The sequence below is a fragment of the Rhipicephalus microplus genome, chromosome 6 (assembly GCF_043290135.1).
Source record: "Rhipicephalus microplus isolate Deutch F79 chromosome 6, USDA_Rmic, whole genome shotgun sequence".
Lineage (NCBI taxonomy): Eukaryota > Metazoa > Arthropoda > Arachnida > Ixodida > Ixodidae > Rhipicephalus > Rhipicephalus microplus.
Window position 1 is genome coordinate 32408944 of NC_134705.1, and position 17368 is coordinate 32426311.

A 17368-nucleotide genomic window follows, 5' to 3' on the forward strand; every position below is an offset into this window, starting at 1 on the left:
CGGTTCCACAATCAATAAAGGTAGAGTAGGCGGATAAAAAGTCCATGCCGAGGTTATAAGTACACGGGAACATTTCTCGAGCACAGCAAATAGCACAGCACAGCACACCCCCACACCTCCACTAAATGTAGGGGGTGAGAGAATGAATGAAATAAATATGTTTACAAAATATGCAGGGAGAGTCAGAAGCAGCTGCAGCCAATATGGAGGTCCAACGGCAACAACAACACGAGCACGGTCGCTTTCATCGTCTTTCATCGCTTTCATCGTAATGAAGCTGTGTAATACAAAGTCCGTGCTAATCACGACATCGCATGAATGAATACTATTCTTGCAATCTTGAAAAGCCTACAGGAACGTATAACACAGTCTTGAGCTAGCTTCTGACACATGGTCACTTGAAAATTTCCAGAAAAACATCGACGAGAAGATGAGCCCCAATAATACGAGACTGGACGATCTGGAAGCAAAAACAAAATGGTCGACGAATTGCGGCAGTCTACGTGCAGCATTCAAAACTCACTCGTGGTTGATTCTCGACTCGATGATATCGAGGATCGATCACGACGCTGCAACCTGTTGATACATAGAATACCTGTCACTAGAGAAACATGAGAACAATCCGAGGCCATAGTTAAGCGACGTCTGAGCACGGTGCTGCACGAGCTGCCCGAAAACTCAATCGAACGCGCGCCCCACCTTGGTGCTTACGCCACACACAAATGCCACCCCAAACGGTCATGTTTTTTATCCTTTGTACTAAAAATACAGTTGCTTCACCTCGTCAAAAAGTAAAACAGCAAAAAATTACAGCCAGCGAGGATTTTTCGCTTGCCACGCGGCAGGCTCGTAGAAAGCTTACTATCCTTCCTAAAATAAACCCGCTGAACTAAGCTATCAGTTACAATACAAAAAAACTTGTAATCAACAGAAAAAACAGTACGTACATGACCCCGCAATGCCTCCAGAGCTTCCCGCAAGACCTATGACTAATGCTTAGCCACACCATGAACACACACTCGCGTCACTCGCAGCCAACGGTAAGCAGTCAACCTCTGCATCACAAACTGCTACAAAGGGAAATCGGCGAGGGGATTAGGGTCCGCACAATGAAAAGTGCCCTTTCTTTTTTGCAACATTCGTAACATTGTTAACAAAGGTGAACTTTTATCATCCGCAAGGCACACATGTAATGCTGATATTGTTGCGTAAACAGAAACACGACTGCACTCCGATACTGAAGATGACGAAACATTTTCCGCGGCACGATACTTTTCAAAATATTGTTACGGGGAAGATTTATTCACCGAGAGCTGGTATTGCTAACGGCTTAAAGAGCGCACAGTCATGCAGGCCAACGGGAAAAACCCGAGAGTCCAACCCACTACAACCACGTTGTCGTCTTCTTCATTTGGGTGCCAATTCAGCTGTGTCGGGGCGACAGTTCCATACACGTATCATCACCCCGGCCCGTAAGGCACCGTCTCGGTGCCTGTTAAATGAGCGAGTCGGCGTTGTAGGGCTTGAGACGAGAAACGTGGACTACGTCCGTTTTGGATGCAGCAGCTGATGAGTTTGTGGTAGCGGCAATCTCGTAGGCCACAGGTGTGACCTGACGAATGACTCGGTAGGGCCCAGCGTATCGCGATAGTAGTTTCTCGCAGAGACCAACACGTCGAGATGGGAGCCACAGGAGAACAAGAGATCCCGCAGAAAAAACGGCATCTCTATGTCGACGGTCATAAAGAGACTTCTGTGCTGTCTGCGAGGACGATAACCGAGCATGCGCTACTGCACGTGCCATGAGGGCACGGGTGATTGCATCCTGAGCGTACGGGGTGGAGGATGGGTGGTCTGATGAAAGCAGTGTGTCGAAGGGCAGTAAGGGATGACGTCCGAAGAGTAGATAAAAAGGGGAGTAGCCCGCTGTTTCATGACGCGACGAGTTGTAGGCGAAGGTTACGAACGGAAGAGCTATGTCCCAATCAGTGTGGTCGGTAGATACGTACATGAAAAGCATGTCCATCAATGTGCGGTTTAGTCGCTCCGTAAGGCCGTTAGTCTGAGGGTGGTAAGATGTAGTGAAGTTGTGACGGGTAGCACACGATCGGAGTAGATCATCAGCCGCACGAGATAGAAAGTAGTGACCACGGTGTGTGAGCAGGTGAGTCGGAGCGCCATGCTGGAGAATAATGTCGCACAGCAGGAAGTCGGCAACGTCAGTTGCGCAGCTGGCTGGTAGCGCTCGAGTGATTGCATACCGAGTGGCATAGTCTGTGGCCACTGCAATTCATTTAATTCCAGTTGTAGAAGTAGGAAAGGGGCCTAGCAAGTCCAACCCCACTCGATAAAATGGCTCGGCTGGAACTTCAATAGGTTGAAGTAGACCGGCAGGGGGAGTCGTAGGCTTCTTTCGGTGCTGGCAGAGGTCACAAGATGCGACGTAACGGCGAACAGAGCGGTACAGACCCTTCCAGAATAGTCGTCGTTGAATGCGGTCGTAAGTTCTAGATACTCCTAATGTCCAGAAGTTGGAGCGTCGTGGAATTGTCGCAGAACATCCTTTCACAGGTGATGCGGTACGACAAGTAAAAGTTCCGCGCCGTCGGGGTGTAAGTTGCGGCGGTACAAAACGTTGTCTTGAAGCAGGTATCTGCTAAGAGAAGGGTCAAGATAACGTGATTGAAGGCGGTCAATGATGGTGAGCAGCGATGGATCTCGGCGCTGTTCGTCAGCCACGTTCAGAAAGTCAGTGATGGCTAAAACGCAGGCATCGGATTCCAAATCAGTGGAATCCGATGCCTAGGTGGATCAACAGGGTGCCGGGATAAGCAGTCAGCATCGCTGTGCAGCTTTCCAGATTTGTAAACGACCGAGAACGTTTACTCCTGTAATCGAAGTGCCCATCGGCCGAGTCAACGTCAAGTTTACGATCGTAGTAAACGTCAAGGCGGTGGTATGTTATAAACATACGTAACGATCGACTTTCTCATGCTATCAATGTAGCAAGGACTTCAAAGACCATCCTGGTGACAACAAAATAGCCTATTAAAAGTTGTTTTTGGTATTTTCTATCGTTTTACTAACCAAACAGAGGTTTATCAGTTAACGACGCGATGTGCTATATCCTGTCACTTTGAACCACGCCCATCTTCCCATTTTATTGCTCAACGATTTCAACATACCAAACCTAAGGTGGTCCTACGATCCTACGCTTATTCATTCATCTTGGCTAAAGGCTTTCTAGACTTTGATCCTTTTTCTCATAAACCCAGCTTGTTAGGCAACTCGAATAACAGAGTGAGTATCGAACCTTCTGGACCTCGTCCTAACAACTTATGCCAACCTTGGTTCCGACATTACGCACTTGCCTGATATTAGTGACCTTGCCCTACTTTTGATAGAAATGAAAACAGTTCGATGTACGCTTTCTAAACAAAAGAAAAGTACAAGGATTACAAAAACTGCTAACTACGATGCTATAAACGATGGGCTTGCTGTATTTCTTGATAACTTCGTGGTCGTATTTGAGAGTCGTAATGTTTAAGCCATTTGAAGCAGGTTTGTAGAAAAAATTAATGAATCAACAGCTATATATTTACCTGTTATCGCCATCACTACGAATTAAGATGCTCCGTGGTACAGCAAGCACTACAGCGTTTATCGAACAAAAAAGGCGTCTTTTCAAGCCCGCTAAGAATTCACCGAGTACTCATCGCTGGACAAATTACACGACAGCAGCAAACGAATGCATAAACGCAGTGAAGGAAGCAAAAGATAACTTTCTAAGGAACATCCTGCCATTGATGCTTTTAGGTGAACCAAAAAATCTGGCATTTGTATAAACCAAGCTAAAATTATTGCATCATCTTGACTGATAGTTCAGGGTACAGTATCTCTGACAACTGATACTGTAAAATTCTTAACGAAGTATCTTCAATTATTTCTCTTCCAGAAAAAACCCAGCAGTGCCAACGTCGCATGCTTACAACTGCACAACCATGCTTTCGATATGAATAAACTTCGACAGTGTGATAAAACTTATCAAGTCATTAAACTCATTTTCTGCACTCGAATCCAACCAAATTGAAGCAAAGTTTTTAAGAGCACAATGACCCATTCATCTACCTTCCTAACAATAACATTCAGACAAACTCTTCTTAATGGTTCTTTTGCATCAAACTAGATAACAGGGAATGTTTTTGCGTTCTACAAATCGGGTAACAGACATTCCCCTATTAACTACGGGTCCATCTTCCTTACTAGCATACCATGCAAAATTCTTGAACATATCTTGTTCTCACATACCATAAATTTCTTTCAATCCATCATCACAACACGCTTTCGCAAAACCTACTTTTGCGAAACACAACTAACGTCTTTTATGCACAAAATACATATAATATTCTAGACAACCTTTCAATTCAGGTTGCACTTCCTTCAACTTTTCGAAAGCATTCGACAAAGTTTGCCTTAAATTACTTCTATACAAGCTTAGTCTACCCTAAACCCTTAGTCTACCCCCATTCACCCTAAACTTTAGACCTGAGAGTGAATGTTTTCTTCTTGACATGTGGGGTTTAACGTCCCAAAACCACCATATGATTATGAGAGGCGCGAGTGTTTTCTTTTTAACCGGTCCCAATTCGTTCAGCAAAAAACCCTAGCTCAGGACCTAGCTCTGTAAAATACAATGCTCCACAGGTTTCTACGCTTTGGCCTCTTCTTGTTCTAATCCACATAAACAATTTACCCTCCTGCGTTTCGTTCAATATTCACTTTTCTCAGGCGATTGCGTAATCTTTTAGAAAATAACTTGTGACAGTGATATATCTCTTCTTCAATCTGACCTAAACACAGTCTCTTTATGGTGCAATGAGTGGAAAATGAAATGAAACATAACTGAGTGTAAATTTATGCGAAGTAACCCGATCGAAAACAGTTCAACCTGTTTACAAACTCAAGAGTGAACCAGAAGAACCTGTTTCATCATACAAAGATCTTGGTGGGCATATATTGTCGAATTTAACCTGGAATTATCATATCACACGCATTATGAATAAAGAAAATAGCATGCTCAGTTGTATTATCGAAATTTTTCAAGAACACCCCCTTCCTTAAAGCTTCTCTTATACAAAACGCTAACCAGATTTGAACTTAAATGCGCTGCGTAAGTATGAAATCCTTTTCAAGAAAATCTTTCACACGTACCCAAAATGATTCAGAACAACTCTATTTGTTTTCTTTGCTCTCAGTACAGTCGCACTGCAACCATAACACCAATGAGAAATGATCTTAATTTACCGGCCTTCGCATTTCGACGTAAAACACATCGTCCAGTTTTTTTTTCTAAGTTTTCCTATACCATCATCCACACTTGCATAATGAACTAATCAGTCCTTCGAAGTTTCCAATAGACCAGACAATGTACATAAAGTCGGAATTCCACCATATAGCATTCACACATTTTGAATTCTTTTATACCACGTACATCAAAAGACTGCGATGACCTTCCCTCAGTAACGGTAGACATTAGAGACCTTTATTTATTGAAACGCATTTTACCACTTACATAACAGTTTCTTTTTCCTCACTTAGTCTACATGTTGCATACGCTATGCGTCATTTTACATGACGTACGGCCGTATTTCACTTTTCACTGCTTTTTTGCGTTACTATAATTTCTTTTCTTGAGTGGCCTTCACCAACTGCCATTTTATGTCATTTTTGGGTTATTATTGTGTTATCTATCCTAAAAATTATTACATGCTATGCAGATTTATCTTATTATTGTATAACTGTAACACATCTTTTTAAATGCAACCGCTTTCCTCTATAATGTCTATTGACTCTAAGAGTAAATAAATAAACAAATAAATAAACTGTTAATAAAGAACCTGGTAATTGAAGGCGTGATAACTATGGGTATGCAAATATCATCACTCTAATGAGGACGTCGCTCTTCAAAAAATTCAATTAAGAGACGTGTATAAATAATATGTTGATTAGTAACTTGCTAGTTAAACCAGCACAAATAACACTAATAAAATTGATACCAAGCTGATGCAGTCTTCACTTCAAAGCATAAAAGGCCAACCATAAACACTGAGTTGAGGTTGAGCCACGTAAAAAGCGGGAAGAAGCTCCAAGTGAGCATCTTATGCATGAAAAAATTTACGGTCGCAGTAACACTATGACAGTTCCTAGTTCTATTGGGGCTTTTTCAGACTCAACAAGTTGAAAGCTTAGCTCGGGTGTCTGATTGATAGGCACCCAAGGCAAGGCTTTAGCCCACGCACCGTGTTTGTTCCCCAGGCACTGTGCTCATGCCGAAAGTGTTGCGCGCGGCGCAATTCATGTCTTAGCCATGACGTTAGCTTATATTGGGTCATTCCACGCCAAAATTCCTAACCAGTGCGCTTGCCGAAAATTAATTTATATCAAATGGATTCTGAAGGTTACACACATATAGGCATTACCTGTATTTTTCCAAGATATTTGGAGCATCAAAATTATTTGTGCATGTGACCACAATTGAAATTCGAAAAACGGTGGAAAACCAGATGTGAAAAAAATAGCTATAAATCGACCATTCCGCTGATTTTTTTAATACTTACTTTTTTGCGTTTTAAGAAGAACACGATTTCATTACAAAACAGTTGCTCATGATAGCTTGAAAATTTTCACATTTTAGAGCGTAGACAAAACTAAGTAAATTGTAGTGTTTTCGAGAGGTTCTCAACATAAATTTTATTCGCATTGTTGAATCTCTAGCACTGTTTATTATAACCTAATTATGTATTATACAAAAGAAAGTGACAACAACAAGGACTTTGAAGCATGCGTTGTAATTGCGCTGTCACTCTTTTTATCCACCTTATTCAGTTGGCTTGTATTGGCCCCATAATAAAACAAAGCGATTGTGGGACTTAACTTCAAAAGTGTTTTTCCCCACTAAACAAGAATGTGTTCGATTGATCTTTCTGTGAACATAGTCGCTACAATTTTAAGTCGTATGAGTTTTTTCCTGATTTTTCCTGGACCACCTTATGGTGCTAGAGACGTCTCAACTTAAACCAAAGTGGCGTTTTTGCCAAGTTCCGGATTTTATTTTAGAGCTTATGCACCACGCACCGGTAAAACGATTATATTTTCAAATAGTAGGCGACAGTTTGATAGAAGTAATTTATGGGTTTTATCGATAGTTGTGTTTCGAAGGAAAATTCTCAAACACATAAGAATTTTTACTTGGTTTTTCTATGCTATAGAGAGGGGAAGTTTTCAAGCTATCATGAACAACTGTGTTGTAACAAAAGTACGTTGATCTAAAAACGCTAAAAAAGCAAGCATTGAAAGTATACGCGAGACGGTCAATTCAGAGGAAATTTTCTTTTGTACCTGTTTTCTTACATTTCAGTCATTTGTAATGGTGGTTATAGGCGCAAAAAACGTTTCACTGCTCAAAATATCTCAGGAGAATACTTTTCAACTACTGCCTATATTTTTGTAATTATCTGAAACTATTTGATTGAAATTTTTTGTGGCGAGCACCTTGGTTGTGATGGTTGGCATGGAGTGATCTTATTATGCCACGTATAACATATTCTTCTACGTAGTATTTCCTTGATGTGTCGTAAAGTATGAGAACACTTCGCGTGCAGTCTAGATGCTCCAGAGAGTGGAAATTTCTAAGCTCACACCATTAGGGTAGAAACGCTGAAGGAATAAGGCTAGACCCACACCACGGTTATCACTTGGCACCACCAACACAAGTATACGGGAATTCCCCAACTCCTTTTAGCGCGTTTCAAATTTATATTCAAAGCTTGTGAGTAGGCAAGGACTTCGCCGCATACCGACTCTCAATTTTCGTCAGTCGTGCGATGGTTCATTATAGGCTTCATTATAGCCCTTGGTTTATTATAGCACTTGAACGGCCTTCTTCTGCGAAGATGAGTCTCAACGATGGCGTAGTACACTTTCCTCGGGCACAGGTTGATAACCTCCTGAATACAGTTGAAACAGATTGCCTTTGTGTGCTATATTTCAGGCAGTCGTACAGAAAGTGTCAAATCATCTCTTGATCTCAGCAGTTTACGAAAGGTCTCATAGTACTTTTCTTTGTGTTTCAGGTTCAAATGCCAGTCGTCGAACTGAACAGTCCAGGTAGTATCTGTTTTGTATTGACCATGTCTCAGAGTGCCAATAATGGCCAGGCATTTGTTTCTCTATCGAATTGTGACCGGCTTACGTTGCCTAGTGCATCGCGCATCTCATGTCTGAATGCATTCGATTGTTCTTAATTATTACAGACGAAAGTACTGAACTGATACACGGCGCGAAGATCTTTGCATAAGCTGGAGCTTTCACGATCAGCAGCCTTAGGGCCCGCAGATGCGGTGAAGCATGCATAAAGATCAACGCGCTTCAGACGTTATCCGGACCGTCGATCAAACTTCCTGCCAGGCCTGTAGACGGGGAGAAAGGTAACCTAGGTTTGCTGCCCCCCCCCCCCCCTCCGTATTCGGAGTGTAGGAGAAGTTTTACCTAGGGCAAATAACAAATATAGGAGTTTTTCAGGGTCTTAGGAAGTCCCCCTTTGCTCTTAAAGAAGGTTCCTGGGTGCTGGCCTGCTTCCCGCAACCACCACCTTATGAATACTTACTTTTCCTGAAATATCACCAGTAAAAAGATCGGTCTTTTGTAAACGCCTCACTACCACGTCCCTCATATACATATGTTGGTTTTGGGATGTTAAACACCACATATCGGTAGATTGGTTGATGCCTCCGATTCCGATTGTTTTACACATCCCAACAACTTGAAAACTAACGGAGACGCAACGTCATTCGTGTAAAAGAAATCCCTGAGTTATGCGAAAGCCTAGCCACGAAAAAGACAGCAATGCCAATATCTTATAGTTGGGCTAGGTACAAGCAACAAGGATTGCAGCTTCTGCGTGGATTACAGCTGCTATCGCTAAATAAATAGGCGCGAATAGAGACAAACAAATATAAAGGAGCATATTTAGCGCTTAGTGTTTTAGTGATCATGAATAGCCAGTAGTAGCCCTACAGACTTATCTGCTTTCAGCCGCTAAGCACACAAAAAGATCGAAATTTCGTGAAGGGTGTCTTGGCTTTCGCTTGATGTTGAATGCAACGTTTCTTCTTCACTGGATAAATAAGAGTAATGAAGAGGGAATAACGATTGAACATTCCCAAACCATACCCAGTTAGGCAACATACACGCGATACTCCTATCACTATGCCACTTATTTACTCGAGTTGTCATCGTGGAAAGATGCGTATGGCACTTTCTTGAAATCTACCTCGATTTGGAACACTTTTTGTTGCCAGAGTTTGTCATGCAGTCCCTATGTCTAGAATGGCTGGCTGCGCGTGCCCGCGCTTAGGGTGACGCCCGTTTTTGCGAGGACATAGGCAGCGTCCACGGTCTTGGCGACAGCGTGGCCTCCATTTTAACTCCTCTGCCCGGTCACTTGGTTTAAGTTTATGGCGCTCACTACTGTCACCATGGTCGGGCGTCGCCTACAGAAATATGCCAGGAAGGCCTGCTGTCTAGTTTTCCAAGAGCCCCGCAAAGAAGTCGTCTTTCAAAAGTAAAAGTTAGATGTGACAAGCGGCATCCGACAAACACGTCATCCGTAAGCAGCTGGTTTTCGAATGGACATGCAAGCAAAACTTGTGGCAGCACCAACTTTGTGTAAAACATGGACCCAATTATATCATCTGTACGATCAAACGATTTTGGTTCATGTGTGCACAAATGCCACATTACAATTCGTAAATATTCTTTACTGCAGTTGGTTTGTACTATATCTGCCTTTGATTATCGCTTTCGCTTTTTTGTGATGTGGAATGTACCATGAAATGTGTAATGCGTGTTTGTCTGCAGAGAATACCCTCTTTTTTCCTAATAATAATTATTTCAGAAAATTTTCATCGAAAAACCATAAAATTCTCACAGGGTCTTGACGCGGACAACAGGAGCAGGTGGTAGACCCAAGATGACACTACTTATTTGGCCGAACTTTTGGCCTGTGAACACAAAAAGTCAGGTTACAGCGATACACACGGGCACTGCTAGTGCTGAAAAGAGCACCGGCCCTCAATCAACTCACAAGTGCTGAAGCTCGTCGGCATTTATACATGTGCTGTCGAACATTCCAACGTTATCGCTAGCACCAACATATGTTCCAGAAAATACTAAGGGTCTGAAAATGAGTCACTGCACTTAGACGTGCTAGTAATTATGCTGCCTAAAATGACAGCTCTATCTTTTCTTTACACTTGTAAAATACTTGCGATTAAGGCAACAGGTGCTTTATTTTTCTTTCTATATGTTCACATGCAAATAATAAAAAAGAAAATGCTTATCGCCATCGTATGGTCATCTTCTTGATCTCGCGCTATTGCTGCGTGCGAGTTGCTTAAAATAAAAATACAATGTTTTTCAATCACGTGTAAAATTATGTAAATATGCTCTAGCCTCCTGAAATACCAAACGAGATTGGAATACGTTCATTCAAGACAAGCCCGTTCTTTATATAAATTGCGTATTATACACTTTTAGTCGACAATTCCCAGCAGGTCTGCTAACACAGCCTACAAGCCATATTCAAAACGGCAAGCTGTGTCCGCATAACTGTAGCAGACCCAAACTGAAACTGTCTAATAACGCGCCACACCAGAACGACCACAGCGCTAAGCGCTCACAAGCACATGCAGGAACTACGGTGGTAGTGCCGGTGCCACTAGAGAAAGTCGCAGCATCACCTCCTGGATGTTTCTGCGTTAAATGACACGCCCAAACCATGGCCTCCGAGACGGCGGGCACGCGCAGTGTTTCTCTCCGACCGTCCTAATTGCCCCACTCTCCAGTAAAACCAGCGAGTATCATCTCGCGGCCCAGCTACCGCGAAATAGCGCATTCACTGTGGAATCCGGTGGTGGCGGAAACCTCGGCAGACAGCAGAGAGCATGAGACTCCAGCCGGCACATGGTTCTTTTAAGTGTGAATACACTTTATGAGCGACCCCAAACCATCCACCGCTGTCGCCGGCGTCCGCAGTCTTCTCTCTATCTTTAAAAGAAAGAGGACTTGGCGGGCCGCAGCGCGACGTTCTACCGAATAAGCCACGGACGCGACGCTGATATCGGTGTCGCTCCTCCGCTCTCCTCGCTCGCTGCAGCTGCGCGCGCACCCCTCTCTCTCGCGCACCCGCCTTCTCTCTGCGTCTCCTGTCGAGAGCGGGTCGTGCGATGGATGTCCCGGAGGCAATGCTACCATCTGGATATAAGGCGCGTTACTGACACCGATATATATATATATATATATATATATATATATATATATATATATATATATATATATATATATATATATATATATATATATATATATATATATAGTCTAGTAGATCCTCCGTGAGCGGTCACAACGTGGTTTATTTCGACGTTTCGGCCTAGAGTCTGGCCTTCATCAGGAATAAAGATACAGTTTGTCGGTGCTCAGCTTTATACAATCTCAAATCAGAGGGCAAGGTAAGAGGGAAAAAAAAGAAAAGAAAAAAAAGAAAAAAGAGAAAAATAATATACGGTGACCGCCCCTCGGGTGCCCCCCTTCCACTTTTCCCTCCACTCCCCCCATCTCTCTCCCCCCTCTCCCCTTCACCTTTCTGATGTCAGCGGTCTGTGTATGTTTCCGTTCACTAGCGCATTCCTCCCGATCAGACGGTCCCTCCTGGCACTGGCGGTTCGGTGTGGGGCAAAAAAGAGCTTTTCAGGAAGTCCTAAGCCTTTAACTGCTCGGGGTCCCGTAAACAATTCGTCGTAGAAGGACGCGCATTGTGGCAGAGGCTGGTCAGCGGGCATTTTAGGAAGTTCTAAGCCTTTAACTACTCCGCGCCCTGTCAACATTTCGTCGTAAAAATAGGGGTGCCCCGTATTGCGGTAGGCTGTGCAAGCGCGTGCAATGCGAATTCCTGGCCCGCTTCTAAATTACGCGTGTCGTGGGGGCCTCCCGGCTGTGCACATGGTTGCTGTTGGGCATGTCGTGCATGGCACAATTGATTGGGTAGTAAAATAAAACAGAAAACAGACGACAGCTGCACTTAGGAAGAGTAGTTACACTTGGAATTGTTTTAGGTTGTCCAGTGCCCTTCGCAGCTGCAGTGCCGTGAACTCAGTTACTATTTTCATCGTTGCCGTTATTGTTTTCTAATGCTTTAATTGCTGCAAGTGTACCAGGATTCTCATTTATTCCTCTATCGAGGGTGTTAAATCGGTGGATAAGGTATGACTCTCGTTGTTCACGTTCTCGATTTGATTTAAATCCCGTCTCTAAGAGCGTTACTGATAGTTTGTCGAATGCATGGTCGGGAAGATTGAGACATCTCAATCTTCCCGACCATGCATTCGACAAACTATCAGTAACGCTCTTAGAGACGGGATTTAAATCAAATCGAGAACGTGAACAACGAGAGTCATACCTTATCCACCGATTTAACACCCTCGATAGAGGAATAAATGAGAATCCTGGTACACTTGCAGCAATTAAAGCATTAGAAAACAATAACGGCAACGATGAAAATAGTAACTGAGTTCACGGCACTGCAGCTGCGAAGGGCACTGGACAACCTAAAACAATTTCAAGTGTAACTACTTTTCCTAGGTGCAGCTGTCGTCTGTTTTCTGTTTTATTTTACTACCCAATCAATTGTGCCATGCACGACATGCCCAACAGCAACCATGTGCACAGCCGGGAGGCCCCCACGACACGCGTAATTTAGAAGCGGGCCAGGAATTCGCATTGCACGCGCTTGCACAGCCTACCGCAATACGGGGCACCCCTATTTTTACGACGAAATGTTGACAGGGCGCGGAGTAGTTAAAGGCTTAGAACTTCCTAAAATGCCCGCTGACCAGCCTCTGCCACAATACGCGGCCCCCGTCCTTCTACGACGAATTGTTTACGGGACCCCGAGCAGTTAAAGGCTTAGGACTTCCTGAAAAGCTCTTTTTTGCCCCACACCGAACCGCCAGTGCCAGGAGGGACCGTCTGATCGGGAGGAATGCGCTAGTGAACGGAAACATACACAGACCGCTGACATCAGAAAGGTGAAGGGGAGAGGGGGGAGAGAGATGGGGGGAGTGGAGGGAAAAGTGGAAGGGGGGCACCCGAGGGGCGGTCACCGTATATTATTTTTCTCTTTTTTCTTTTTTTTCTTTCCTTTTCTTCTCTTTTTTTTCTTTTCTTTTTTTTTCCCTCTTACCTTGCCCTCTGATTTGAGATTGTATAAAGCTGAGCACCGACAAACTGTATCTTTATTCCTGATGAAGGCCAGACTCTAGGCCGAAACGTCGAAATAAACCACGTTGTGACCGCTCACGGAGGATCTACTAGACTATATGCAACGCTACGGCCACTCAACCACCATGACTGCCTACACAAGACCGGCCACAGGCGCACCTCCAGTCGAGCAGGTCTCACGGAATTTCCCTAAACATGCACCAACTACAGCCATCATCGGAAACTCGCAAACAAGGTATTTACATCGGCATTTCAACCCACATGAGAAGACGACACCTGCAATCATTTCCATCCGCGGAGCCTCTACATTCGACATCGAGAAAGAGCTTGCTGGCATACCACGATCTGTGACCACGCTCGTTTTTCACGTCGGTACGAGTGAGCTGGCGTCGTACGGACTAGACGAATCGCTACGCCGCCTTCGCCGCCTAGTGAACAACACGCTTCGGACACGCCAGGAACTCGAAAGGCTCGTTGTTTCATGCGTGTTGCCCCGGTACCTCAACCTACACCTGCAACGATCGAACGAACAATTCGTGCACCGCTTCAACCGGGACGCTCGTCAATTCAACGAGACAGTCAAGGCCTACTGCCGGAGACCCAGCAAGGTGTCATACATCGACTACCAATTCGAGCAGTTGCCACCAAGACGCTTTCTTGCTGCGGATGGGCTTCATCCAAGTTTTATGGGTGTCGCTTTGATTGCCGAAACCCTCAAGAAAGCACTCGGTCGTGGAGATCTTGAATCTACAACAGGGTGGTCGACTCAACCAGCAGCTCCCGTGAATATACGTTCAACACAACAAGACACCCACGAGAAGACTTCTGCATATCAACATACACCAGGAGCCCCACACCCACCCAACACCACAGATGAGTTCCCGACGATCAACGAAACTGTGACTCCCGCGAGCCTCAAGCACCCCCTCACCATCATCAACAGCGCACCACTACTAGGGGGGAAGTCTGCATAACAGCCAACACGCGTCCCTCCATTGCGGATGTCGAGACCAGAAGCACTACACGACAGCACCACTACACCACTCCTCAAAGGGAAGCCTGCCGAACTACGGAACCGCGTCCCCCTATTACGGACCCCGGAACTGCCAACGAACACGTTCGCCGGGAGCCCAACGCCGAAATTCTCCCCACAACGACGAAGGCCTGCCGGACATAACTACAACCTGCGCACCTCATCAGTGCCATCCCCGCACCCAAAAGAAGATTGACTTCTGAAATGTAAGTCCAGCTCATCACTTCCCAGTTGCAGTGCCACTTTCCTTAAAGTACGAAAACTTGCTGACAAACGAATTAGACATGAAATGCATAAATCAACATTGCAAGTGTACCTTCGTGCTAGAATAGCCCCCAAGGGTATGACACTCTCCCTCACACCAGCCGCTACAAATCTAGATAAACACGACCAAATAACATGGAAAAACGTCCTCCTTGAGGCATCCCTTAAATTAACAGAAATTGCTCTTAATCATAGTGACAAGCAGGTAAAGAAACTGGTCGCTATGACCAACACCATTCTCCGCCACAACACTTTATCGAACGAAGAAATCACGCGATTAACAGAATTTGAGCAGAATAAATACCAAGCCATCAGGGCCACAAAACTTCATAAACTCGAAAGAGACCATGTGCCCAAACCCGCGTTCCCTGATACAGTGCCTTATCATTACAACACCACCACCCAGGAAAACACTAATGGTACAAACGAGCACCCATCTAGGAACACACCGTGTGACACTGTGGTTGTAAACTTATCGGACACGAGCTTGTCACCTGACGAAGTAAAACTGCTATCTAAGGGACTAAGCTTCTGCCCGACCACAAAATTTTTCGATGAATTCCACTTACTCCGAGACCTCGACAACTTCGCTCGAAGCCTAAGGTTGCGCGAATATTTCTTAGATAGGCCTTCTAACCACAAAACAATTCACCGTCGTAAATCAAATGATTGGACACCGAACAGTAATCGAGACAAGTGCTTGGACCTTTATATCACCGCAGTACAGAAAGATATAGTACACGAATACAACAGACAGAAAGGAAACCGAGAAAACTTGACCAAATCTGAAAAAATAAGCATGAAAAATTTGGCATCTAGGACAGACATAACAATAAAACCCGCTGACAAAGGAGGAGCAATTGTAGTCCTTAATACAACCAACTACCTACAAGAAGCATACCGCCAACTAGACGACTCAAGATTTTACGAACGCCTCCCAGGTGATCCGACAGACGAATACAAACGTATCGTATCAACAGAACTAAAGAAACTGTTGGACGCAGAAAAGATAACCAACACTGACCACAAACTGATGCAAGCAGCATACCCTCGTCCAGGTCGCTTCTACATCCTCCCAAAAATTCATAAACCCGGTAACCCAGGTCGACCAATCATATCAGGCATCGGTACAATAACTGAACCCATATCAGGGTACGTGGACAAACTAATAAGCCACATTCCATGCACCCTCGCGTCATACATAAAAGACACCACACATTTTCTTCGAGACATTGCGGGTATCTGTGTGCCGAAAAACTCGTACTTGGTTACCCTTGATGTCTCTTCATTATATACAAATATTCCTCACGATGACGGCATAGCTGCACTAAGAAACATGTACACAAACCATAGACAATCTAACACCCCAGATTTCTCTGCCATTGCAACATTGACGAGGATGGTCCTCGAATTAAATTCATTCGAGTTTAACCAAGAGTATTTTCGACAAATCAGCGGGACCGCTATGGGCACCAAAATGGCACCTAATTATGCCAACATATTTATGGGAAAGCTAGAATCTGAATTTCTTGCACAAAGTTCCTTGAAACCAATGTTATACAGAAGATACATAGACGACATCTTTCTTATTTGGACCCACAGCGAGGACGAACTTCTCAGCTTTATAGACACTTACAATACTGTACACCCGAACATACACTTCACACACACATACTCGCAAGTTACCGTAAATTTTCTTGATGTCACCATAACGATAGAAGAAGAGAAGCTCTCTACAACCCTATATCGCAAACCAACGGATCGACAACAATACCTTCATTACCAAAGCGATCACCCACGCCACTGTAAAAACAGTATTCCATACAGCCAGGCTCACCGGTTTAAGCGAATCTGCTCTAGAGACGCTGACTTTGACACGAGCTCACAGAGGCTAAAACTTATGCTCGAGCAACAAAAATACCCCCCACATGTAATTAATGACGCTGTTCAAAAAGCGAGAAAACTAAAGCGTGAAGACTTACTTATGAAGCGACCACCACGAGAAGACCCACAACGAACAAACCTCTGCTTGACTTACAGCACAAACTTCCCCAATGTAAACAAAATCCTTAAACGACATTACAACATTCTGGAACAAAGTGAACGTCTGAAACGCGCATTCCCATCCGCTCCAGGCGTCGTTTACCGACGACCACGTAACCTCAAAGACACCCTTGTCCACTCCCAAATTAACACATCACCCCCCAATAATTCATGCCGCCCTTGCTTAAAGCCACGATGTCTTGTATGTAAGGCGATGCGAGAAACAGACAAAGCAACCAGCACGCAATCCAAGTTTTCGATTAACATACGAGGAAACCTAACATGCGATTCTTCTAATGTGGTGTACCTACTCGAATGCAACGTGTGTGGTATGCAGTACATCGGACAAACATAAACACCATTTAGGATTCGCTTCAATAATCACAGAGCCCATGCGAAATCAGCCCCAAGTCTACCTCTATCAAAACATCTCAATCTTCCCGACCATGCATTCGACAAACTATCAGTAACGCTCTTAGAGACGGGATTTAAATCAAATCGAGAACGTGAACAACGAGAGTCATACCTTATCCACCGATTTAACACCCTCGATAGAGGAATAAATGAGAATCCTGGTACACTTGCAGCAATTAAAGCATTAGAAAACAATAACGGCAACGATGAAAATAGTAACTGAGTTCACGGCACTGCAGCTGCGAAGGGCACTGGACAACCTAAAACAATTTCAAGTGT

At 44.2% G+C, this 17368-nt stretch overlaps 1 protein-coding gene across 1 annotated transcript in view; it reads left to right on the plus strand.

Moving 5' to 3' along the window:
* Nucleotides 1-17368, plus strand: part of LOC119167686 (chymotrypsinogen B) — a 495108-nt gene that overhangs the window by 186114 nt on the left and 291626 nt on the right. Inside the window, exon 4 of the mRNA XM_037419206.2 lies at nucleotides 8133-8166. Within this exon, the coding sequence (XP_037275103.2) occupies nucleotides 8133-8166 (34 nt within the window). The remainder of the gene's footprint in view (nucleotides 1-8132; nucleotides 8167-17368) is intronic.